Genomic DNA, 25,718 nt, shown 5'->3' with positions numbered 1-25,718 from the left:
ACAGGGGTCAAATACAGGGAAGAAAAGGCTATTTACAATCTGTAAAGAAACCAGATGGGAGTTATAAGAGTCGAGGGGCATGAAGGGGAACAGTGGCTGGGAAGGGGATGAGGTAGGGATGCACCCTATCCCAGATCTTATTCAATCTGTATATTGAGCAAGTAGTAAAGGAAACAAACGAAAAATTGAATTAAGAATTAAAATCCAATGGTGAAGAAATAAAAACTTTGAGGTGTGCTGATGGCATTGTAATTCTGTCAGAGACTGCAAAAGGACCTGCAACAGCAGTTGCAAGGAATGGACAATGTCTTGAAAGGAGGGTATAAGATGAACATCAACAAAAACAAAACGAGGATAATGGAATGTAGTCGAATTAAATCGGTTGATGCTGAGGTGACAAACTGGTGACAAACAGATCAGAACTATTTGAATCAGTTAATGCAGAACAGGGAATAAGCGATCATAAAGCGGTTACTGCATCGATGATTTCAGCCGTAAATAGAAATATTAAAAAAGGTAGGAAGATTTTTCTGTTTAGCAAAAGGGACAAAAAGCAGATTACAGAGTACCTGGCGGCGCAACACAAAAGTTTTGTTTCAAGTACAGGTAATGTTGAGGATCAGTGGACAAAGTTCAAAACCATCGTACAATATGCGTTAGATGAGTATGTTGCAAGCAAGATAGTAAGAGATGGAAAAGAGCCACCGTGGTACAACAACCGAATTAGAAAACTGCTGCGGAAGCAAAGGGAACTTCACAGCAAACATAAACATAGCCAAAGCCTTGCAGACAATCAAAAATTACGCGAAGCGAAATGTAGTGCAAGGAGGGCTATGCGAGAGGCGTTCAATGAATTCGAAAGTAAAGTTCTATGTACTGACTTGGGAGAAAAGCCTAAGAAATTTTGGCCCTATGTCAAAGCGGTAGGTGGATCAAAACAAAATGTCCAGACATTCTGTGACCAAAATGGTACTGAAACAGAGGAAGACAGACTAAAGGCCGAAATACTAAATGTCTTCTTCCAAAGCTGTTTCACAGAGGAAGGCTGGACTGTAGTTCCTTCTCTAGATTTTCGCACAGATGACAAAATTGTAGATGTCGAAATAGACGACAGAGGGATAGAGAAACAATTAAAATCGCTCAAAAGAGGAAAGGCCGCTGGTCCTGATGGAATACCAGTTCGATTTTACACAGAGTACGCGAAGGAACTTGCCCCCCTTCTTGCAGCGGTGTACCATAGGTCTCTAGAAGAGCGAAGCGTTCCAAAGGATGGGAAAAGGGCACAGGTCATCCCCGTTTTCAAGAAGGGACGTCGAACAGATGTGCAGAACTACAGAACTATATCTCTTGTGGCCGGCCGCGGTGGTCTCGCGGTTGTAGGCGCTCAGTCCGGAACCGCGCGACTGCTACGGTCGCAGGTTCGAATCCTGCCTCGGGCATGGATGTGTGTGATGTCCTTAGGGTAGTTAAGTTTAATTAGTTCTAAGTTCTAGGTGACGGATGACCACAGATGTTAAGTCGCATAGTGCACAGAGCCATTTGAACCATTTGAACCTATATCTCTAACGTAGATCAGTTGTAGAATTTTGGAACACGTATTATGTTCGAGTATAATGACTTTTCTGGAGACTGGAAATCTACTCTGTAGGAATCAGCATGGGTTTCGAAAAAGACGGTCGTGTGAAACCCAGATCGCGTTATTCAGAGGGCCATAGACACGGGTTCACAGGTAGATGCCGTGTTTCTTGACTTCCGCAAGGCATTTGACACAGTTCCCCACAGTCGTTCAATGAACAAAGTAAGAGCATACGGACTATCAGACCAATTGTGTGATCGGATTGAGGAGTTCCTAGATAACAGAACGCAGCATGTCATTCTCAATGGAGAGAAGTCTTCCGAAGTAAGAGTGATTTCAGGTGTGCCGCAGGGGAGTGTCATAGGACCGTTGCTATTCACAGTATACATAAATGACCTGGTAGATGACATCGGAAGTTCACTGAGGCTTTTTGCAGATGATGCTGTGGTGTATCGAGAGGTTGCAACAATGAAAAATTGTACTGAAATGCAGGAGGATCTGCAGCGAATTGACGCATGGTGCAGGGAATGGCAATTGAATCTCAATGTAGACAAGTGTAATGTGCTGTGAATACAAAGAAAGATAGATCCCTTGTCATTTAGCTACAAAATAGCAGGTCAGCAACTGGAAGCAGTTAATTCCATAAATTATCTGGGAGTACGCATTAGGAGTGATTTAAAATGGAATGATCATATAAAGTTGATCGTCGGTAAAGCAGATGGCAGACTGAGATACATTGGAAGAATCCTAAGGAAATGCAATCCGAAAACAAAGGAAGTAGTTACAGTACGCTTGTTCGCCCACTGCTTGAATACTGCTCAACAGTGTGGGATCCGTACCAGATAGGGTTGATAGAAGAGATAGAGAAGATCCAACGGAGAGCAGCGCGCTTCGTTACAGGATCATTTAGTAATCGCGAAAGCGTTACGGAGATGATAGATAAACTCCAGTGGAAGACTCTGCAGGAAAGACGCTCAGTAGCTCGGTAAGGGCTTTTGTTAAAGTTTCGAGAACGTACCTTCACCTAAGAGTCAAGCAATATATTGCTCCCTCCTACTTATATCTCGCGAAGAGACTATGAGGATAAAATCAGAGAGATTAGAGCCCACACAGAAGCATACAGACAATCCTTCTTTCCACGAACAATACGAGACTCGAATAGAAGGAAGAACCGATAGAGGTACTCAGGGTACCCTCCGCCACACACCGTCAGGTGGCTTGCGGAGTATGGATGTAGATGTAGATGTAGATTAGATTAGATTAGGAAATGAGGCGCTTAAAGTAGTAAATGAGTTTTGCTGTTTGGGGAGCAAAATAACTGATGTTGGTTGAAGTAGAGAGGATATAAAATGTAGACTGGCTATGGCAAGGAAAGCGTTTCTGAAGAAGAGAAATTTGTTAACATCGAGTATAGATTTAAGTGTCTGGAAGTCGCTTCTGAAATTATTTGTATGGAGTGTGGCCATGTATGGAAGTGAAACATGGACGATAAATAGTTGAAATAGTTTAGACAAGAAGAGAATAGAAGCTTTCGAAATGTTGTGCTACAGAAGATGGGGTCGATCACGTAACTAATTAGGAGGTATTGAATAGAATTGGGTAGAAGAGGAATTTGTGGCACAACTTGACTAGAAGAAGGGATCGGTTGGTAGGACACGTTCTGAGGCATCAAGAGATTACCAATTTAGTACTGGATGAAAACGCCGGGGGGGGGGGGGGGGAGGGGGAATGGTGGAGGGAGACCAAGGAATGAATACACTAAGCAGATTCAGAAGCCGCCTGTAGGTTGCAGTAGTTACTTGGAGATGAAGAAGCCGGCACAGAATAGAGCAGCATGAAACCAGTCTCTGGACAATAACAACAACGAGCTCGGGAAAGGGTGTTATTCACAGTGCCATATAAAGATATAGTCCTCAGTGATCCAAACATCACTCACAACAGGCTGTCCGTAACTACAATCACAATTTTGTTTAATGATGCAAACCGTCAAGTACATATATAGCCCAATGAGACGTAGTGTGTGGTTGGTGTATGTCAGAGCGGAATTGGTTTGTGATTTTCTGACGGCCTCTCGTTCAGGCTACCCTGAACACGAGGCAGGATTTTTGTTTCAGAACTGTCGGTGATTAGAAGTTACCCTTTCTTTTACTTCTTCATGACGAATATTCTGTGGACACTTCTGTCTTCCAAGACGACAAGTACCAAGTTCACAGTGCTGTGCGCATTCGTTTCTGATTTGGTGGACCCTCAGGCATTGTGGTTTGATATTGTACGTATCACCAGGTACTCATCGTTATTATATGTCGCAACGTCTTCTTGTGCTGCCGATAAGATAAAAACGTTATTTATGACGCAATGTATTTCTACGAACAGGTTGTAGGATACTTGAACTACAGCTAATTATCGTCTTGCTCGTATTGTAAATAATATGAGAGACAGTTGCGCTGCGATCTTTGGGTATATATACTACCAGCACAGTTGCGTCCCCTCAGAGGCAAACATGCACTGTGCTGCGCTGCTGCTCATTGCTGCCACCTTTTCGACGAAGGTGGACGCTGCCCCAAGCCGTCCAAAGATTCAAGAGGTACGATAATCAGCAAAGTAGGTAGCAAAATTAAATTTTTTTCAATATTTAGATACAGAATTCGTAAGAGACATAGCAGTAGCTCACTACTTTCTCTCCGAGTCCAAAGAGCATAAATCTTAGATTCCATATACTTAGCAGCATTTATAGAATTGTCGCTTGATGAAATGAATCTTTCTGGCTCACATATTCGTCTAGATATGTGCAGACGACATGATGTTTAGAAACCTACATTTGTACGAAATCCCATTTGTCATAATCTCGTTTCACCACGTTGCTCTTACACTTCTCAGCCGACGGTACATTCAATAGCCTTATGGTAAAAGCTGTAAATCTGCCATTTTTTCCTTGAGTGACAATTTCTGTATCTCAGCAGTTTTTAGTACGTGTCAGAGATGAATATTTGTGGGGATGGTTGCCTGCATGAAACCCTTCCTAGCTCTGAGATGTAGTACTTTGATGTGGTAGCTGGACATGTGATCGTTGATGTCGGTCCTCTCCTTCTTCCTGTTCTCCCCAGTGGTACATATTCTTGAATTTGGATTATAGATGTTCGTAACGCGATAGTCAGAATGGTGAAGAGGACTTTAAACGAGTTGTCACCATTCTTATAGTTCTCACTGAGTGCGACTTTGACAAACTTTTTGTGGAATAATGTTTTCGGCAACGGCGCTTCGCATTCATTCAACTGCCGCAAAAATTTGACGGCTGCTGTCCGCAAACGATCTGGAATGGCTTCCCACTTTATAGCTAAGATGACATGAAGATCTCATTAAACCGCTAAGGAAACTGTCCTATATATTTCTGAAGCGGTTAGTGAAACCAAAAAATGTCATGCATTCGATCAGGTAGACCGCCAAGTGAAGTCAGCTCCTGTCTACAAGCCGAGCCTAGTTTTCATACTATGTATCCATGGTTAGACTTCCTCCTTTGCTCTGAATCATAAGTAAATGTTTCTTCGCTTGTAGTGTTCTAACATGTCATTAAATAAAAGTAACGTTCCCTTTCTCGGGGACCTTTTTTTGTAGTTATCGTACGCAGTAAGGGAAGCATCTCACTGAAACCAATCAGGGAAGGAGCTCACTGAAAAACCCTTCTTTCTACCCAGGGAATTGAAGAGCTATGAAGAAACTATTACCGACAATGTGATACAGGAAGATACTGATAAATTCCTGTCCATCTCATAGGATAATGAGTCATTTTCCTGGGTTAAGTCACTAACCTCTTTGTATACCTGACGCAGTTACACTCTTAATGGTGATCGGTTTGCCCATGGGGTTTTGATATAGAATAGCCATTCAATACAAAAAAGTGCTAAAGTTAGTCTCGTTGATAATTTATTCACATGCATCAACAATGTTTCCTATTTGGGGCTAGCAGCATAACATAAGTCTGATAGCGACATGATTATTAGAGTAGATGTACAAAATAGTGGCTTATAATAAGTAATCTTTATTTATGATAGACTGTTTCGGCTTTCTCGCTAATTTTCAAGTACCTGCGATTGCAATGTTGGTGAGAAAAGGTATGACTGTCGACGTCATTTATATTAAAGTAGCTATATTCTACTCACGTCTAGATTGATGTGACGTCAATATTACGTCGTTAGTGGGCTGTCTTATAACTGTCACTGTTTTAGTAAGATGGTAAATCATGCCAAGATGTTGAAAATAAACTGCTATTTACGATGTGACAGTAACTTGACGATTCCACTCTTACGACGATACACATTTACAAATACGGTGTAGATGAACAGTGATATTATTTTATTAACTAAATTTGTTACGATTGTCTTTGGCTGTTGTGTATGTTACTTCTGATTTATCCATTTTCGTGTTCTATAAGTTCAATAAAGTTCTTGAGGTAGTACTTGTGTTCGCTTAGTACTTCTTGTGGATATTTTCTCGTGCACAGATAGGTTTCTAATTCTCTAAGAATGTTCATCGCCAAATCTTTTGGTATTCTGTGCAGAATATTTATTACATTTTCGATTGCATCAGCAGAGTGATTTTGCTTTTTCAAGTGTAGAAAGAAGCCCGACTGATTATACTCGCTCTCTCTAATGTGTTCTTTATATCTCACGTTGGAATCCACATAGAAAATAAGGTGCGTACCAACAGTCAACCATGGTAGAATCTTCAACAAAATTAACGCACTTTTTAAAGCCACAAATATTCAACTAGCCTTTCTAATCAATAACAACCTTCCAGTGAAATTACGTAGCGTCACCACTAGAATATCGAAATACGATAACCCAGGCATATATATAATCACATGGGGCAGCTGTAATAGATTTTACATTGGCTAAACAGAAAGAAATTTTAAAGTGCTATATAAAGAAGATATTAGGGAGAGCGAATATAATCAGTCGAGCTTCTTTCTACACTTGAAAAATTAAAATCATTCTTCTGATACGATCAAAAATGCACTATAGATTCTGCGCAAATTACCAAAAGGTTTTGCGAATAAATTCTAGTGTCCGACTCCACTCGTAGGCTTTTAGCTATGGCGTCATGCCTAAGGCAAAGCCTCTACGTATAGGCAGTCAATAAAAGCAGCGGATCATACTCGTAAACAAACGAATGCAGCATGCGATAAAATTACAATAACATTTCACGCAGTTATTTATTATGAATAATATCGAATGGACTTGCAGATAACGAAATTAAAGAAGAACAAGAATTAAAACCAAATTTTCATGTATGATAAGAATTATCCTTGTACTTTATGCGAGTAGAAAAGCACAGACAGCCTTTAAACTGCATTACAGCAAAGAGATGGTGAAGTCATACTACTATAAAACAGCGTTAATTTTACTCTTAATTATTAATTCCAGCAGGAGAAGCGCAGGAAAGTTAGTGTTTTGGACGGGAAGAAACTAAAATGTAACAGAAGAACGTGAAAATGAAGAGAATGACAACAAATACGAAACAGCAGCATGAAATGTGGAGGAACCGACACGTTAAATTCTAGAAGGAAAGCCAGCATACAACTAACTAAAATCAGCAAAAAATAACGAATATCGCAGTTGATAACTATAATTAACCTTATATGTAAATTCCAGTTACCGATTCCAACCGTTCCACAATTCATATGTAAAGTACATTTGCAGGAGTTGTATACTCTGAAACGTAATAACATTTCCACAGTTTTAATGATCTCTAAAAGTACTGCGGTGAAATAACAAAAACTGGAATCAGTAATCAGTTACCAATTCCAATATCGGTAACTTTTTAGGAGCAGTTCAGTGAGCAATTACAAGTGCATAAATCCTATTACACTACATTTTAGTGCACACACCTGCTGAAAAATCAATCCAATTAATGAACGATCCAATGGCGGTAGGAATCGGTAACTAGAATTGACCTATAGGTTTTTGTAGGATTTATACTTTTCTTATTGATCTCAGAAGTACTACGAAAAAGTAACAAATATTATGGGTACAGTTTCCAATTTTGTTCTTTTTCGTAATAATTAAGGAAGGAAAAAATGTAGTAATCCTGTAACACTATAGTGCACGCGCTTGTTGTTAACACGGTCCAAATAACGAAATGTGGAATTATTGGAATCGGTATCTAGAATTAACGTATATAAGTCACTTCTAGTCACCGATGCAAACATTAGTCATCTTTCCACAGAACTTCAAAGAGCAATTACAGATGCAGAAATCCTATTACATTTCAATGCACACACCTGCTGGAAAAACCATAATGTACCAGGGACTGACTGGAATCGGTAACTAGAATTGGCCTAGTTACCGATTCCAATTTTTTTTAGATCCTACTTTTTGTGATTTTTCGCTACTTGTATACTAGTTCCATTAGATTCAATAATTATCATTAAACATTAACGATATTTCACAATGTTACGACTTCATCATATGCTATATTGTGCCGGCCGCGGTGGTCTTGCGGTTAAGGCGCTCAGTCCGGAACCACGTGACTGCTACGGTCGCAGGTTCGAATCCTGCCTCGGGCATGGATGTGTGTGATGTCCTTAGGTTAGTTAGGTTTAAGTAGTTCTACGTTCTAGGGAACTGATGACCACAGATGTTAAGTCCCATAATGCTAAGAGCCATTTGAACCATTTTGCTATATTGTAATGGATTTCAAGGTTCTCTGTGCTTTTCTTGTTCACACGAACTACGATAATAATTTATTGAGATATGTATACCTCTCCTTTTCTGTTCATATTTATTTTCGATGCCTTCAGTTCTTTTCGATATAATTAATGACTAAGTAATTAATCACATGAACTGTTATTGCAACTTTATCGTAAGCCACATTCATTTGTTTACGAATATGATCGCTTGCTTTCAAAGATTGCCTCTGTGTAGCGTCTCTGCCTTAGGGATGACGTCATTGCTCAAAGCCGAAGAGTGGAATCGAACACTATAATTGACCATATTTTGCAGTAATCATTCTTGAATAATTAGAAATCTACCTGTACGTGAGAAAATACCCACAAGATATATTAAACAGACATACAGGTTTAGACACAAGTACTACCTCAAAATTTTAATTGGTTTTATAGAGGACAAAAATGGATAAATCGGAAGTAACATATGCAACAACCAAAGACAATCGGGTAATTTTCAAGAATGATTGCTTTAAAAGTAGCGGGTTCAAAACAATATATAAAGAACGTGCGATCCTAAATCGATCACGAGACTCTGGTGGCGGGCGTTATGATCAGTTATTTGTGATTGTCATTTTTATCTGTTTTTCATCGTTCCCTTAGTTGCTCTAAGCTACATACCTTCGCTAATTAATGGCAAAAAGGGAATTGTTCCCGTAGCGTACACGTCCGATAGACTTTCACATGATAACATCGACGACGAGTAAGGTAAGTCATCTCCTTTGTAATTACGTACAAGTGTTTTTGTAACGGTCTTCTATGGTTACTGCTGTAGTGATCACCGTAAACGTACCCATAACGCCCGCCACCAGACTTGCGTGATCGATTTAGAATCGCATGTTCGATATTTATCGTTTGGACTACGCGACTTCGATAGGCAAATCATTCTTGGAAATTACCGACAATCGTAACAACTTTTAGTTAGTAAAATAATATCACTGTTCATCTGCACAGCCTTTGTAAACATGTAGCGTCGTAAAAGTGGAACTGTCACATTGTAATTAACATTTCATGTTCAACATCTTGAGGTTATTTCCCATCTTACTAAAACTGTGTCAGTAATAAGACAGTCCACTACCTACATAATATGGATTCATCTGCACAGTCTTTGTAAACATGTAGCGTCGTAAGAGTGGAACTGTCGAACTACTGTCACATTGTAATTAACATTTTAGTTTCAACATCTTGACGTTATTTCCCATCTTCCTAAAATAGTGTCAGTAATAAGACAGTCCACTACCGACATAATGTGGACGTCGCATAAAACTAAACGTGAGTACAACACAGCTATTTACATAAATGTCTTTGACATCCTTGTTGTAAATAACTTTTACTTATTATAAGCAGTCATTAGTTGCATCTACCCTAATAATTATTCACATGTCTCTGCACCTGTGTGTGTGTGTGTGTGTGAGAGAGAGAGAGAGAGAGAGAGAGAGAGAGAGAGAGAGAGAGATAAAGAGAGAGAGAGAGAGAGAGAGAGAGAGAGAGAGAGAGAAGGAAAGAGAGAGAGCTTTTGTGTGTAATAGAGAGAAGAGGATGGTGAACAGAGTACTTCTTACAGGGAGACGACGTATTCGTGACTGTAGAGAATGGCGTTCTGAGGGGCGTGGTGACCACATCACTGAACGGTGCTGTCTACAACCAGTTCCTAGGCATACCTTATGCCACACCACCCCTGAGAGATCTCCGTTTCCGTGTGAGTACTACAACTGAAAGTTTAAAACCATATGGTCAACCTGTATAATATATATTATACACAGTGCAAACACTCATGATCACTTTATTCAACTGATAACGCAAGTCACTCTTTTCGTGACCTATTCTAACCCCATATGAGAATGCTTCAGAGTAAATTCAAAATTCGGTCAAGTATTCCACGTAGATTTATTAGCAGTAGCTCCACTTTCTAACGATGCAGCGGAGAGAAAGTGTTTCTTTGAAGTTTGCGTCGTCGAGTTACTAAGTGCAACGCTGAAACAATCAGCTACCACGACGTCTTACCAATAGACATGGCGGCTGCAACTGCTTAACGCCATTCTCTGCAGTACGTACTTTTTTATCTTAAGTTTCCAATCCAAAAATATAGACATTCCGTATTTATAATCCTCTGACGAGGGAGCGCCGTTCGTCATAGATTGCTGCAGATTGCGCGTTTGTTTTCGTAAATATTACTTTGCAAAGTTTATGTCGGAGAAACGCACAGCTACCAGCTACTATACGTATCAGCTGAAAGCCTAGATGGTCACGGCAGGTAGTGCATGTGGTTTTTGTTCATCACTTTACTCCAAACTGTATTAAATCAATTTTCGTGTAAATCTGTTGTTAGCTCACTTACATTATCGTGACATATCTTCACAAGTTTAGCATTACATCTAACACAGGAATCTTGACTAACTTAAACTGTATCGGACCGCTTGTCCAGAAAATCAAATAGAAGGTAGAGTATGCAATGATAAAGATGCCCAAACTATTTATGCCTCGGTAAACTTAGTAGAACAAAAGTTGAACATTGCTAAATCCTAAGCGTGTCTTTACACATTGCAAGCAACTAATTGTCTCTTTTCATTGTTTCTCATACCTTTATTTTTATTCTCTTGCTTCTCTCTGTAAAATCTGATTGTGTTATCGTTGTTTCAATATAAGAAAATGGTCATCACTTATATTGGTGAGCCATAACATTATGACCACTGCCCACCGGTTGAAAGAATGCGGCCTGGTGGCATCATGGACAAGTGACGAAGTGAGAACGCAGAGCAGACACTGAAGGGGAATTATTCTAGCCGGAAATGGAGAGGTCCACTGACATAAGTTACTTTGGCAAACGGCACATCGTTACGGCGCAGCGCCTAGGAACGCGCATATCGGAGACGGCAAAGCTGGTCCTCTGATCACAAGCTACTGTCGTTGCCACTTATGGAAAATACACTGACGAAATAAAATCCCAACACCGAGAACAAATTATGCGTGACAAACGAAAGTTGTTAGGCGTGTTTCTACATCTGAAACAAGACTATTCAAATTTCACGCCATTAGCCTAAGAGTGGCGCAAGTGCCAACGCTATGAGGATGAAAATCTGGTTTGCTTCAAATACGCGCTGTAACCGTCGTGAGTCTTAGTTACCTTTGCGGATGCACGTAGTGAGTTACACACTCCTGGAAATTGAAATAAGAACACCGTGAATTCATTGTCCCAGGAAGGGGAAACTTTATTGACACATTCCTGGGGTCAGATACATCACATGATCACACTGACAGCACCACAGGCACATAGACACAGGCAACAGAGCATGCACAATCTCGGCACTAGTACAGTGTATATCCACCTTTCGCAGCAATGCAGGCTGCTATTCTCCCATGGAGACGATCGTAGAGATGCTGGATGTAGTCCTGTTGAACGGCTTGCCATGCCATTTTCACCTGGCGCCTCAGTTGGACCAGCGTTCGTGCTGGACGTGCAGACCGCGTGAGACGACGCTTCATCCAGTCCCAAACATGCTCAATGGGGGACAGATCCGGAGATCTTGCTGGCCAGGGTAGTTGACTTACACCTTCTAGAGCACATTGGCTGGAACGGGATACATGCGGACGTGCATTATCCTTTTGGAAGAGCAAGTTCCCTTGCCGGTCTAGGAATGGTAGAACGATGGGTTCGATGGCGGTTTGGATGTACCGTGCACTATTCAGTGTCCCCTCGACGATCACCAGAGGTGTACGGCCAGTGTAGGAGATCGCTCCCCCCACCATGATGCCGGGTGTTGGCCATGTGTGCCTCGGTCGTATGCAGTCCTGATTGTGTTGCTCACCTGCACGGCGCCAAACACGCATACGACCATCATTGGCTCCAAGGCAGAAGCGACTCTCATCGCTGAAGACGACACGTCTCCATTCGTCCCTCCATTCACGCCTGTCGCGACACCACTGGAGGCGGGCTGCACGATGTTGGGGCGTGAGCGGAAGACGGCCTAACGTTGTGCGGGACCGTAGCCCAGCTTCATGGAGACGGTTGCGAATGGTCTCGCCGATACCCCAGGAGCAACAGTGTCCCTAATTTGCTGGGAAGTGGCGGTGCGGTCCCCTACGGCACTGCGTAGGATCCTAAGGTCTTGGCGTGCATCCGTGCGTCGCTACGGTCCGGTCCCAGGTCGACGGGCACGTGCACCTTCCGCCGACCACTGGCGACAACATCGATGTACTGTGGAGACCTCACGCCCCACGTGTTGAGCAGTTCGGCGGTACGTCCACCCGGCCTACCGCATGCCCACTATACGCCCTCGCTCAAAGTCCGTCAACTGCACATACGGTTCACGTCCACGCTGTCGCGGCATGCTACCAGTGTTAAAGACTGCGATGGAGCTCCGTATGCTACGGCAAACTGGCTGACACTAACGGCGGCGGTGCACAAATGCTGCGCAGCTAGCGCCATTCGACGGCAAACACCGTGGTTCCTGGTGTGTCCGCTGTGCCGTGCGTGTGATCATTGCTTGTACAGCCCTCTCGCAGTGTCCGGAGCAAGTATGGTGGGTCTGACGCACCGGTGTCAATGTGTTCTTTTTTCCATTTCCAGGAGTGTATATTAGTCAGAAATGGAGTGAAAGATGCTATTGTCAATAGCTCACTGAGTTTAAACGAGGTCGTGCAATGAGGCTACGTTATACTGCAGAAAGGCTTGGTAGGAATGTAACCACTGTGTACGACGATTATCTCTTGACAAGAATGTACGCTCGTAAGAGAAGTAGGCTGCGGACTGCCACGTGCCACTACCGAGAGGGAAGACCCTCGTTTTTCGTTTATGACTATGGTTGCCATCATATTGCGTCTGCATCAGCAATTCGAGCAGCAGCTGGCGCCACAGTGGCACAACGAACTGTTTTATTCGACAGCTCATTGGAGATCTATTCTGTTTTCTGATGAAAGCCTGTTCCGCCTAGGTGCTGTACTGACCTTATGTTGGTTGCAAGTATGCGAGTTAAGGGTCTGCAACTAATCGGTCTGCGCGCTAAACGCACCATAGTTATACTTGGAGGTATGCTCTGGGGTGCGATTTCGCATGATAGCTGGAGCACTCTCGTTGTCTCACGAAACCTGACTGCAAATCTGTACACCAGTCTGATGATTCGACCTGTTGTGCTACCATTCATGAACAGCATACCACGTGGTGTTTTCCAACAGCACAACACTCGCCAAAATACTGCTATTGTAACCCAGCGTGCTCCACAGAGTGTCGACATATTGCCTCGGCTTGCTGGATCACCAAATCTGTCTCCAGGCGAGCTGTATGGGACAACGTCGGACGACAACTCCAGCATCATGCGCTACAGCGTTAACCATCCTGTTTGAAGCGATCAAATACAAAAGGCAAGGAACTCCATCCCACAAACCGATATCAGGCATGTGTACACATCCGGCATCTGTACAACAACTGACCATTTGCATGCTTGCGTTCAACATTCTGGTCGTTATATCAGTTATTAATGTACCACGATTTCATATTTTCAACGACTTTTTTCGGTCTTGCAACGTTAATCACTTAAATATGTTCTCTCGAGAAATGTATTCGCGAAATTTCATTATTCTATATCAATTATTTCTTGATTATGCCTATTTTTCCATCAGTGTAGTTGTAGGATGGTGAAGCCACGAAGAGGCGGCAAGGTATTGGATGATCGCGCGTCGTTACAGAATGTGAAAGCCTGAGTGTAGCCCACTATGTAAAGCAGGATGTGACGAATATTGACAAAGCTGACAGTGCTGGTGCAGGCACGTTTCGGAGCACATTGTTCATTACACATTGCGACACCCGCTAAACGCGCTGGGCAGAACAGGCAATTAGGATTGTGGAAAGGGCCAAATAACATTGGGGTCAGTTTCACCTTCTAACAGTAATTTATTATAATTTAATAACACATTTACAACCAGAGCGGCACATAGCCTAACATTTACCAAATGCAACTGTTTCAAGGCTGAAGGGCTCCAAACAAGAAATCTTAAAAATTAACAGAATAAAAATGCAGTAAAATAGCAAATAAAATAATTAAAAAGAAATATATCACAGCTAGGTGGAAAGCCTCAAGACAAAATAGATAGAACAAACATATGCAAGGTGCAATATAAATGGCTGAAGGCCACAGTTAAATTTCAAAATTTTAAAATATATTACCATAATCTTTTATAGGCAGAATGCCGCAATCTTTAAGCTTGAAAGATAATTTTAAAAATAAAGTTGCAAGGCTGAAAGCCCATAATTAATTTTCCAGAATTTAAAAAAAAAATATAACCATAAGGCTTATATTTTAAGTAGCTAAAAACAGATAATTGAACACCAGTGGGAAAGACAAAAAAGCCAACGGCATTCAGAAGCCTCCAGGGAGGTCGGTCTGCCCTCGTTCACTTAGGTGAGACAGGTGGTGAGCCCAACTACACTTGATCCGTCGGAACCCAACAAGGGGACAGACACGGACCGAATAACACAACGACTTGCCTGCCATCAATCAGTACATGAAAACTCAAACACAAAAGGTTACGAACGTGATAAGCCACAATGATGTATGTATTAGCTGTCAAGATTACACACCATGTTGGACAGCGACAACAGGTGAGGAAAGGACGGTGTCTGAAATTACGTTAGTGGCCAGGGCAGGTAATCGGAACACCAACGGCCACAAGGAAGAAAATTCCGCTGGTACACTTCAATTGGAAATAAGGCAATATAGTTAACTTCGCCCAAAAGAAAACTGCCTTATTTACGTCAATGGCCTGGGCAGGTAACCAGAACACTAACGGCCACAAGGCAGAAAATTCCGCTGGTGCACTCGAACTGTAGTCAACCAATATAGTTAACTGCACCACATGGTGGCTAAATGTCAGCAATAGAAACACTCGGTATTGCTCACAGGAAAACCTGTCCAACAGCGAACCACCGAAACGAACCACCACAACATGAATGGATCAGTTGAAACCACTACTCAATCTTGACGTCCTGGGTCGATGAACCACGAAGCTAGTAGCGATCGGACAGATGCACACACATATACACACACAAACCAACACACACACACACACACACACACACACACACACACATACACATACACATACACAGCCCACTCATAAACGATCGGCGAGCCAAAACGCGTCGTCCGGTAGGACGACCGACCGACGATCCACCAAGACCGTGGCCCGGATCAAGTGATGCGTGGCGGAAATGGTCGGGCGAGCCATGCCGACGCAGACCTCACTTCTCCAAACCGACTAGTCAGGCATTGCAACTCCCCGACTGGCAGGTCGGGACTGCGCTCCGGACTCGTTCCAACTGACTCGTAGCCCGATCTCACGACGGGAAGTGGCTTACGACAAACAACGACCGGGAAGTAATAGCAGTCGAGCAAAGATACGAGAGGGGATGTATCGATACGCGCTGCTAATGCCGGTCACGGTCAGGCAAAGCAGCAAGTGACAGTAGTAATTTAAATTAACGTAGTGAGGTGGAAGTACTTTAAAAACAGGCTTTAAAATACATGATGGCGGGAACACGAGCCACGCACGGCTCACCCATTACCGAATGTAAGCATGTCAGTAAATAATCCAAATGTGTTCCTATGTTGACTCAATGACATCGTCAGTCAAGAGTATAATAGGCACGAGATCATCGAGATTCGACAGTCGATCAACGGAAACTTCTCAGCTGGTTGGATGAATTACCTTTGTTCTTAGACTAGGTCGGTGGAGACACAATGTGTGATGGCGGACATTCAATTTAGCTTGCCTGGCACCTGTAGTACTAAACGAAAGCACGATGGCACCTGTGTACTATCTGGGCTTTCCTGTGGGCCACCTGCATCCACGTTTGATGTCTTCTTCGACGGAGACATCTTCCAGCTGGATATCTGTCTGTGTTACAACAGAATCGTTCTACAGTAGTTTGAGGAGAATTATAGTAGACTCACACTGATGTGCGAGCTACGAGATTTGTCTGATCTGAACCGCGTGTAACAAATCTGGAGCGCTATTTTGCAACAGCTGCTCGTCCACAATGCAACGACCCGTGATTTACGGGAATCGCGTGACCACTGCATGGACATCTGGTTCCATACAGTCCCGGAACCCTGCCTAGGATTTGCAGAATCCATGCCATGCACAACCGCAGTTGTACTGCTTTCCAAAGGTGCACCAACATCGTGTCAAGCATTTGCTCATAATTAGGGTTCCGTACCTCAATTTGTAAAAACGGAACCTTGCAGAATCACTTTGTTGTCCGTCCAATCTCTCTGTCTACCTGTCTAACTGTTCAAAACCCTTTTTTTGCAGGAATTTATGTCATACATAGAAGTCTACGGTCCTTTGGTGATGAGAAAATTGAAGATTCTGTCAATGCAATCAAAAGATACGCCCGTTTAAGTCAAAAATTTTGATAGTGGCAAACTCAGTCATCAAAACCTACAGGGTACCTTTCGTTGACCTATAATCATGTAATTTGGCAAATAGCTAGGTTTCAAACTACAACCAAATGAAAAACTTCGAAAATTATTAATGTTTAATTTCTTACACGAAAAAATATTTCTTTTGCCTTTTTCCGACTTCGAACTTGAAATTAAAACATTCTCGAAAGTCTTGGAGTCCCTGAGATAGATATCTTGCCAGTGTCAGTGTCGACAACAGGAAAAAAAAACGTCGAGATCATCGACTCCCGGAATGAATGAACTGTCTATATACCTAATTAAATTTGTACAGAACGCTCTGTGAGCGTGTCGTACTCTCACCTGGTCAATTTTTCTTAGTTGATCATTCTATCTTATTCTGTCGTCATCATCTAAAAATTGATATATGTTCACCCAGACTGTAAGGGGTCTGATCTCACCTAGGGTGGAGGCTTCAGTCTGACCTGGGAAAACAATCGAATAAATAACCGTCCTTTCTTGCTTGACGATTTGCAAATGGAATAATGATATTTAAAATGCTAATGTGTTGAAAAGACGAATTTATTAAAAACTAAAAATCACACGTCAAAATGGTAGCTGGTTCCGATTTTATCAAAAATCATATTCAGACCATGTCTCATCAGGTAGTGAGCAGAGACGACTGCTAACGTGTGGTTTTTAATTGTTAATAAATCTGTGCGAGCACGACTGATTAGTATTTTAATTATCTATCAGACCGCTGTTATTTCCAATAACGTTTTCAAAAGTGAATAATGACATCTTTTTAATGATTTGCTGCTTATGATATATTTTTAAATGTTTGCAGAAATACCTCGTGCACTGATGCGTAAGTAAGTGTAGCATTATTGGCTGGACATCCGAGCTTCCCCCCGACAGGCCCCGCAGCCTGCTACCTCCTGGTCCGGGGTTCGAGACGCGCTGTCCCTGGCGGACGACTGCGCCCAGCCAAAGTTTCAAGGCGCGCAGCCCACTGCTGGCTCCGAGGACTGCCTCTACCTCAACGTGTTCGTGCCGGCTGCGGCGAGTGGTCCTTTGCCCGTCATGGTTCACATCCACGGCGGTTCATTCAGGACTGGTTCTCCTTCCAATGGCGCACCGGACTATTTTGTGGAGAAAGGCGTCCTGATGGTCTCGGTCGCTTATCGTCTCGGTGCCCTCGGTAAGTCAATCCTTTTGCTTATAGTTTTACTCGATGTGTTCACAATTCAGGTTCTATTTCGACACATTTCACATAAATCCTGAAGTTTCTGCCACTAAAAGAAAGCCACTGGCGATTTACAATTTTCAGTGAGGGTTTGATGTCAAAATACAGCATATCACTATCAAAATCTAAATCTAAAATTTAACAACACACATTTAGAGAAGGATTACTGTTGCAAGGAAGGCCGGTCCAGAATGGTGGAATGTTACTGAGCCATCAGCTTGAAATATCATGGTCCAAAAATACTGATACAAATTAGTTACAAAAGACAGGAAGAGTGTTAGAATCTGATCTCAAGGAAGACCAGTTTGGATTACGGTGAAAAGTAGGAAGAGGCGAGGCAATACTGACCCTACGACTTCACTTAAAACAGACGAAAGATAGTCCTGCGTTTCTAGAAGATTCAGAGAAGGATCTGGAAATGTTTGATTGTAGTAGACTCATTGATATTGTGAGGGTAGCAGGGATAAAATACCGAGACTGAAAATCTGTCTACAAATTATACGGGAACCAGACAGCAATTATGAGAGTCGGATGACAAGAAATGGAAGCTGTAACTGAAAACGGAGAGAAAAAGTGTTATAACTTATTCTCGATGTTATTCAGTTGGCACATCGACTAAGCACTAAAGGAAACGATGAAGAGATTTCTAAAGGATTTAAAGTCCAGAGAAAAGAATTTAAACGCTTGTGGTTCACCAATTACTATGTAATTCTGTCACAAACGGCAGCATACCTGAAAAAAATAAATGAACAGAATGCGCTCTTGAAAAGAAATTGTAAGATGAAAGTTAAAAAATAGAAAAAGACAGGGTTGTGGAATGTACCTGAATTAAATGATATGTTGCTGTGCGAATCACATTAGGAAATCAGACTCTAAATGTAATCGATCAGTTTTGGTATTTGGGCAACAAAATAACCAACAAATTGCAAAAGTAGTTCAAATGGCTCTGAGCACTATGGGATATACATCTGAGGTCATCAGTCCCCTTGAACTTAAAACTACTTAAACCTAACTAACCTAAGGATATCATACACATCTATACTCGAGGCAGGATTCGAACTTGCGACCGTAGCGGTCGGGCGGTTCCAGACTGCAGAAGTAGAGATGATACAAAATGGAAATACGAAGATACGGATTCCGTCTTCGATTCTGTTTGCACACATAGAACCAGCACTGTTTTTAGCTACAGTATGAGTGACAGATCGTCAAATACATGGCAAACTAAGTTACCATAGCTCCTTCAGATCCGAAGGTCTACAGGTTTAATGATACATCTTCGCCGGCTTAGTGGCCGAGCGGTTCTAGGCGCTTCAGAGCCATTTGAACCATTTTGAACACATCTTCAATTTTTCGACATAATTGGTAGAGTTCTCACAAGTGCACCTCACGGCCTGCTCTACCCTCTTAGATTTTCCTCATACTTTCAGGATTTGAATATTAATACTTTAAGCTCATTTTCCTAATCGAGCATGACACAATTTTTTAAAAAACTCTCTGAAAAGTAGATTTATGGAATTTTGTGGTAAGGTATGGGACCAAACTACCGAGGTCATCGGTCCCTAAGCTTACACACTACTTAAACTAACTTACGCTGAGGACAACACACATACCCATGCCCGAGGGAGGACTCGAACCTCCGCCGGGGCGAGGCAGGCGAATCGTGACGGGGCGCCCAAGACCGCTCGGCTAACCCACGCAGCGAAAAGTAGATTTCCGAGCGCTGTTAAGTATAAAATATTTCTATCTCATTACCACAGTCGCCGGTGGTTGACCACATACTCATTCTACTCATCATTCCTCCCTCCCCCCCCCCCCCCTCCCCTCACGTCACACCCTCCACGCATGTATCCCATCGCAATCTCCCAATAAAATGACAACTGCCTGAGCGTGTTTCGTAATCGTAAAGTCATTGATTAGATTCTGATCAGCAACAGGGTTGTTTTTCGTTTAACTAATTTTCATACATAGTAACAAACGGAAATGTTATTTAAGAAATACTGAATCACAATTTTTTAATAAAAATAACAGCCTTTATTCTGAAATACCAGATGCACGAAAATGTGAGTGTTGATGACAAATTAGAATTTTATACAAAAATTCAACTCATCAAACACAAAACATACTTTTTTATTTTCTAAGGTTGAACAGTATTATTGACGTAGAGAATTGTTTCCATTTAAGAGAGAATTGTTTCCATTTAAGACACTTGAGATGTCATATACAAGGTGTTAAAAGGGTACGGCCAAACTTTCAGGAAACATTCATCACACACAAAGAAAGAAAATATGTTATGTGGACATGTGTCCGGAAACGCTTACTTTCCATGTTAGAGCTCATTTTACTACTTCTCTTCAAATCACATTAATCATGGAATGGAAACACACAGCAACAGAACGTACCAGCGTGATTTCAAGCACTTTGTTACAAGAAATGTTCAAAATGTCCTCCGTTAGCGAGGATACATGCATACACCCTCCGTCGCATGGAATCCTTGATGCGCTGATGCAGCCCTGGAGAATGGCGTATTGTATCACAGCCGTCCACAATACGAGCACGAAGAGTCTCTACATTTGGTACCGGGGTTCCGTAGACAAGAGCTTTCAAATGCCCCCATAAATGAAAGTCAAGAGGGTTGAGGTCAGGAGAGCGTGGAGGCAATGGAACTGGTCCGCCTCTACCATTCCATCGGTCACCGAATCTGTTGTTGAGAAGCGTACGAATACTTCGACTGAATTGTGCAGGAGCTCCATCGTGCATGAACCACATGTTGTGTCGTTCTTGTAGAGGCACATGTTCTAGCAGCACAGGTAGTGTATCCCATATGAAATCATGATAATGTGCTCCATTGAGGGTAGGTGGAAGAACAAACTAAAATGAGCTCTAACATGGAAATTAAGCGTTTCCGGACACATGTCCACATAACATCTTTTCTTTATTTGTGTGTGAGGAATGTTTCCTGAAAGTTTGGCCATTCCTTTTTGTAACACCCTGTATATAGCCTGAGTCACGTAACACGTAACACTCATTTTATTTCATGAATGGTTATTCATTTCGAAACTCAGTTTGTAAGGTGTCAGGCAAATCCAACACCTTCCATGAAAACCCTGACATGATAAGCAAATCCAGTAGTATATCACATAGCTCCGAACAAATCGTGACATTAAATTAACCAAAGTAATATGAGTAACGAGTGAGCAAATGGAATACCACAGACTAACACTAGAATGCCTAAACGCATGTCATACCTTCCCACCGTGAGACAGACGCAGTTCCGAGGGGAGAAACGAGAACAGAAGCCGAGAGCAGAACCGTTTTAAGCTAGAAGCCCTACGATAAGGGATGGACGGACACCCACGTCGCCAGCTAACCGCTAAGACCACACCACCGGCAAGTTTTAGCGTGAGACTTTTTCGCATCTCTGTTACGTTAGGACCACCCCCCAGCCCACGTTAAAAGATAGAGCCCTCCAGAAGAAACGCTAAAAGGACCACACCAGCTGCAAGTTTTAGCGAGAGACCTTTTCACGTCTGTTACGTTGCAAACTTTAAAAACATTGCACCAACACGAAAAGACTAACGTTTCTCATTGGATAGACAGAATTTTTGTAGGCGGAGCTTAAGTTTAACATTGAGACCCTGATTGGTCAGACAAAAACACAGCCAGATAGTTTTTTTTTAAACCAACTTCGGTAAATGGTAGTAAGGTGAAGTTAGGAGAGAGGAGTTGCTTCCGAGATGGCGAGGTGAGCGGAGCTGTGCTGCCCGCTGCCGCCCTGACGCTGCCTAAACACCGACAAGGTAATGGACGCACGCGATGCCGCATTTTTTGGCGCATAAGGCTTCACTCAGAACTGCAGAAGTCTCTTCTGTTACACCCCCTTTTTTGCGTAATACTAGTGTCGATCGTCAATTAAAGCTCATGGTGTTCGCATTTGCCACTTGAAGAGCAGATCTGAAACGCGATGATTTTCCTTTATATAGTTATTGAGAAGCCACATCAGCCACTGTAATTTACGACAAGTTAGATAAGTAATTAAAGATAATTGAGGGTCACTGTAGACCATTTTGATAGTTTTCTCTTTTGTCAAACTTAATTTAAACCTAGATTATAGATGTGATATGGCATAGGTCATCCTTCGATCGATTGTAGAACTTGGAAACCCATTCAGGGAATATTCGTTCACATTTTTGTTGAACGCAGTTGGTTTTTACCATCCTGTATTAAAACATTTCCTTTTATCAGTAGTGCAATTTATAAACGATGTTTTGTGAGTAGAATAAAATTTCCAATGGTAAACTTAACTGCTTTTTCGACGTCTTTTTTACCAGCTAACTAAAAATAGGAAAGCCTTGAATACTTTCCACTATATTTAGTTAGTATTAAGATTCTTTTACAGGGAGTGCAGTGGAGCTGACGCTGAGATCATTTAGTATTTGCTTATATCATCGTTAGAATCACTGAACTCTTCTGAATTCTACATGTCTTGTGTGGTCTGGCGTCTCCTTACCAGGAACAGGTTCCAGGTTCAAACTAGTCAATTCCCAAAAAACACGCTCAGAGCGTCGTTGCGCGAAAGTGGTAGGGAGACACCAGCCATCCAGCTCGCCGTCCCGGAACTAACTCTCCTCTAACTTCTCCTTACTACAATTTACCGAAGTTAGTTTAAAAAAAACTATCTGGCTATGTTTTCATCTGACCAATCAGGGTCTCAATATTAATCTTAAGCTCCGCCTACAAAAATTCTGTCTATCCAATGAGAAACGTTATACTTTTCGTGGTGGGGCAATGTTTTTACAGTTTTCAACGTAACAGAGAGGCTAAAAAGTCTCACGCTAAAACGTGCGGGTGGTGTGGTCCTTTTAGCGTTATCGTAAGATCTATACTGTTCTTCTGGAGGGCTCTATCTTTTAACATGGGCTGGGGGTGGTCCTTGACGTACCTGAGACACGAAAAAGTCTCACGCTAAAACTTGCAGGTGGTAGTGGCCCTTTTTGTGTTATCGTAAGATCTATACTGTTTTTCTGAAGGGCTCTAGCTTTTAACATGGGCTGGGGGGTGGGGGGGGGTGGGGTGGGGTGGTCCTTGACGTAACAGAGACGCGAAAAAGCCTCACATTAAAACGTGCGGGTGGTAGACTTAGCGGTAGGCTAGCGACGTGGGTGTCCACTCCGTCCGTTATCGTAGGGCCTTCTAGCTTAACACGGTTCTGCTCTCGGCTTCTGTCCTTGTTCGTCCCCTCGGAACTGCGTCTGCCTCACGGTGGGAAGGTACGACATGCATTTAGGCATTCTTGTGTTAGTCTGTGGTATTCCATTTGCTCACCTGTTACTCGTATTACTTTGGTTAATTTAATGTCACGATTTATTCGGAGCTATGTGACAACTAATAGATTTGCTTATTATGTCAGGGTTTTCATGGAAGGTGTTGGATTTGCCTGACACCTTACAACTTAATAACAGGTCACAATCAATTGAGAACAGACATTGACAAGGTACAAGCGGACGTACAAACATTGCGTAATGACATTCAGGATGAGATCAAAACATTACGTAACAACACTCAGGGAGAAGTCAAGAAACTAAAGAAACAGATAAACGTAATTACTAGACAAGCAGCAGGTACAGCCCGTGAAATTGTTGAAAACAGTGTGTTACACAAACGTATCACAAAAGCAGCGCTGAAAAGAAATGATAATCGCATAGTCAAAATAGAAGAGCAAACGAAGCGACAATTTGAGAAATTGCGAACAGAGTTGTTGCAAACCGTTGAACAGCGTAGTGAACAGGATCGAACAAGCACAGAGTCTGCAACCACATCCGTATCTGTAACAGCACCTGAAAAACAAGTAATTAACGAAGATATTACGCATTTGCGATTCCAATCATAGGCGGAAAGTAACGTACGTGAAATCAGACAGCCTGCACAGCAACAAACACGTTTCGAAATTCTTGATGAACAAACGTCATCACAAACACATGCGGAACAACAAATGTATGTTTCAAGACAGTTTGGATCGTGCAATGAAGCAGCAAGGTTAGCCAGACAAGATACCCAACCAATAAGTGACAATGGAAAGCCAGGTCGCGAAGAGTACAGTGCAATGCATTCAGCTACACGTTCCCAACCGATGGAAGAAAATTATTGCGTACCACTCCAACGATACTACGCAAGGGTAGGCGAAAGTTACGGTGGACAATATCCAATGGATCTCCCACGACCGGAATGAACGACGAGAGAAATGATCAGAAACAAAAGTGTCCAAGAATCGCGAATTTCCTGTGGAACTATGACGAAGTACGACAACGATCATTTCCTCACAGTCAGAAAATTTCAGCACTTTCGAGAAAGAAACTCATTACATCCACGATCTTTTATTGATCAATTCCGAGTAGGATTACCAGAATACTGGACGCTAGCACACAAATTAGACTTTATATGTGCACACATGTCAGGAACAGTCGCAGAAACCATGCAGAATGTTGCAGCGACATGCCGATCGTACGAAGATTTCAGAGAGAAGTTTCTCTCACGATATTGGTCCAGCGAAGCACAGATCAGAGTGAAGTACGAATTATTACAGAACCCATATTTTGAAAATTCAGGAGAGAAGAGTCCCGTGAAATTTTTCGTACTAATGGCAAAGTTAAATCAATGCTTAGATGTACCACACAGTGACGGAGAGTTGATTAAATTATGCGCGATGAAGCTACCATTGAAATACCAACAATCATTAGTAGATCACGGAGGCAATGACGTCGAAGCATTTAAAGGTATTGGTTCAAATGGCTCTGAGCACTATGGGACTTAACATCTGTGGTCATCAGTCCCCTAGAACTTAGAACTACTTAAACCTAACTAACCTGAGGACATCACACACAACCATGTCCGAGTCAGGATTCGACCGTTACAGTCGCGCAGTTCCGGACTGAGCGCCGAGAACCGCTAGACCACCGCGGCCAGCTTTAAAGGTATTCTAAGGGAATTAGAGTTCATATTTTCGGAAGATGACGCAAGAAAAAGACGAATCGAACGTGAAAACGAAAGCAAAAAGCAGTGGAATCCACAAGACACCGTTGCGAAGAAACAATAACTACGAACCACGTGGTAACTTCGCACCAAGAAACGACAATAGATTTCAACAAAGAATCGGTTATGGATTTAGAAGAGAATATGGCAATAACTATAATTCACCCAGGAGCGGCAACAGCTATTACAGAGGGAATAACGACAACCGGAACGGGTACTGGAGAACCAATAGACCGACAAATTATCAACAAAGAAACCATTATCAACAAGCTGAACAAGAAAAGAGAATACATATAGAAGAGGTGGAAGTAAGACCACCAAACCCCGATAAACGTTCGAATTGACAGCTAAGTGCCCATGCCAAAGAGAATGACGCACCGACCCAGGACAATTGCAGCACCTTGAACAGAGAAATAAAAATCTTATCACGAGAAGAGAAGAAGGAAGAAACAAGTCCGCAGGGCCCAGGTGGAATGGAAGACAAGAAAATAACAATATTGTGTTGGGACGAAATTAATTGGGAGAATACTGACGAGGAAGATTAATTACCAGAGGCATGCACAACGAATGTAGGAGGAAAGGACGAAGTAATGAGTATTGCAGAGCTATTTGAGAGGGAAACTGGGGAAAGCGAATTCAATGAGGATAATGCGCAGTCGACTGAAGTTGAAAATAAGTTACTAGTGGGCATACAACCCAACGTATATAACGAAGGAAGTTATGAAGCGATAATTAGTGCATTTAGATGCGATT

The 25,718-nt window shown here is 42.3% G+C and overlaps 1 protein-coding gene across 1 annotated transcript in view; it reads left to right on the top strand.

The window, feature by feature from the left end:
- Positions 1–4,074: 4,074 nt before the first annotated feature.
- The window catches only part of LOC126281983 (cholinesterase 1-like), a 73,757-nt gene continuing 52,113 nt past the window's right edge, over positions 4,075–25,718 (top strand). Inside the window, exons 1-3 of the mRNA XM_049981366.1 lie at positions 4,075–4,160; positions 9,862–9,996; positions 17,612–17,894. Coding sequence (XP_049837323.1) covers positions 4,077–4,160; positions 9,862–9,996; positions 17,612–17,894 — 502 coding nt within the window. The 5' untranslated portion in view covers positions 4,075–4,076. The remainder of the gene's footprint in view (positions 4,161–9,861; positions 9,997–17,611; positions 17,895–25,718) is intronic.

This window comes from Schistocerca gregaria, chromosome 7 (assembly GCF_023897955.1).
Source record: "Schistocerca gregaria isolate iqSchGreg1 chromosome 7, iqSchGreg1.2, whole genome shotgun sequence".
Classification (NCBI taxonomy): Eukaryota; Metazoa; Arthropoda; class Insecta; order Orthoptera; family Acrididae; genus Schistocerca; species Schistocerca gregaria.
Note: the sequence above shows the minus strand (reverse complement) of the source record. Positions and strands in the feature narration are given on the sequence as shown.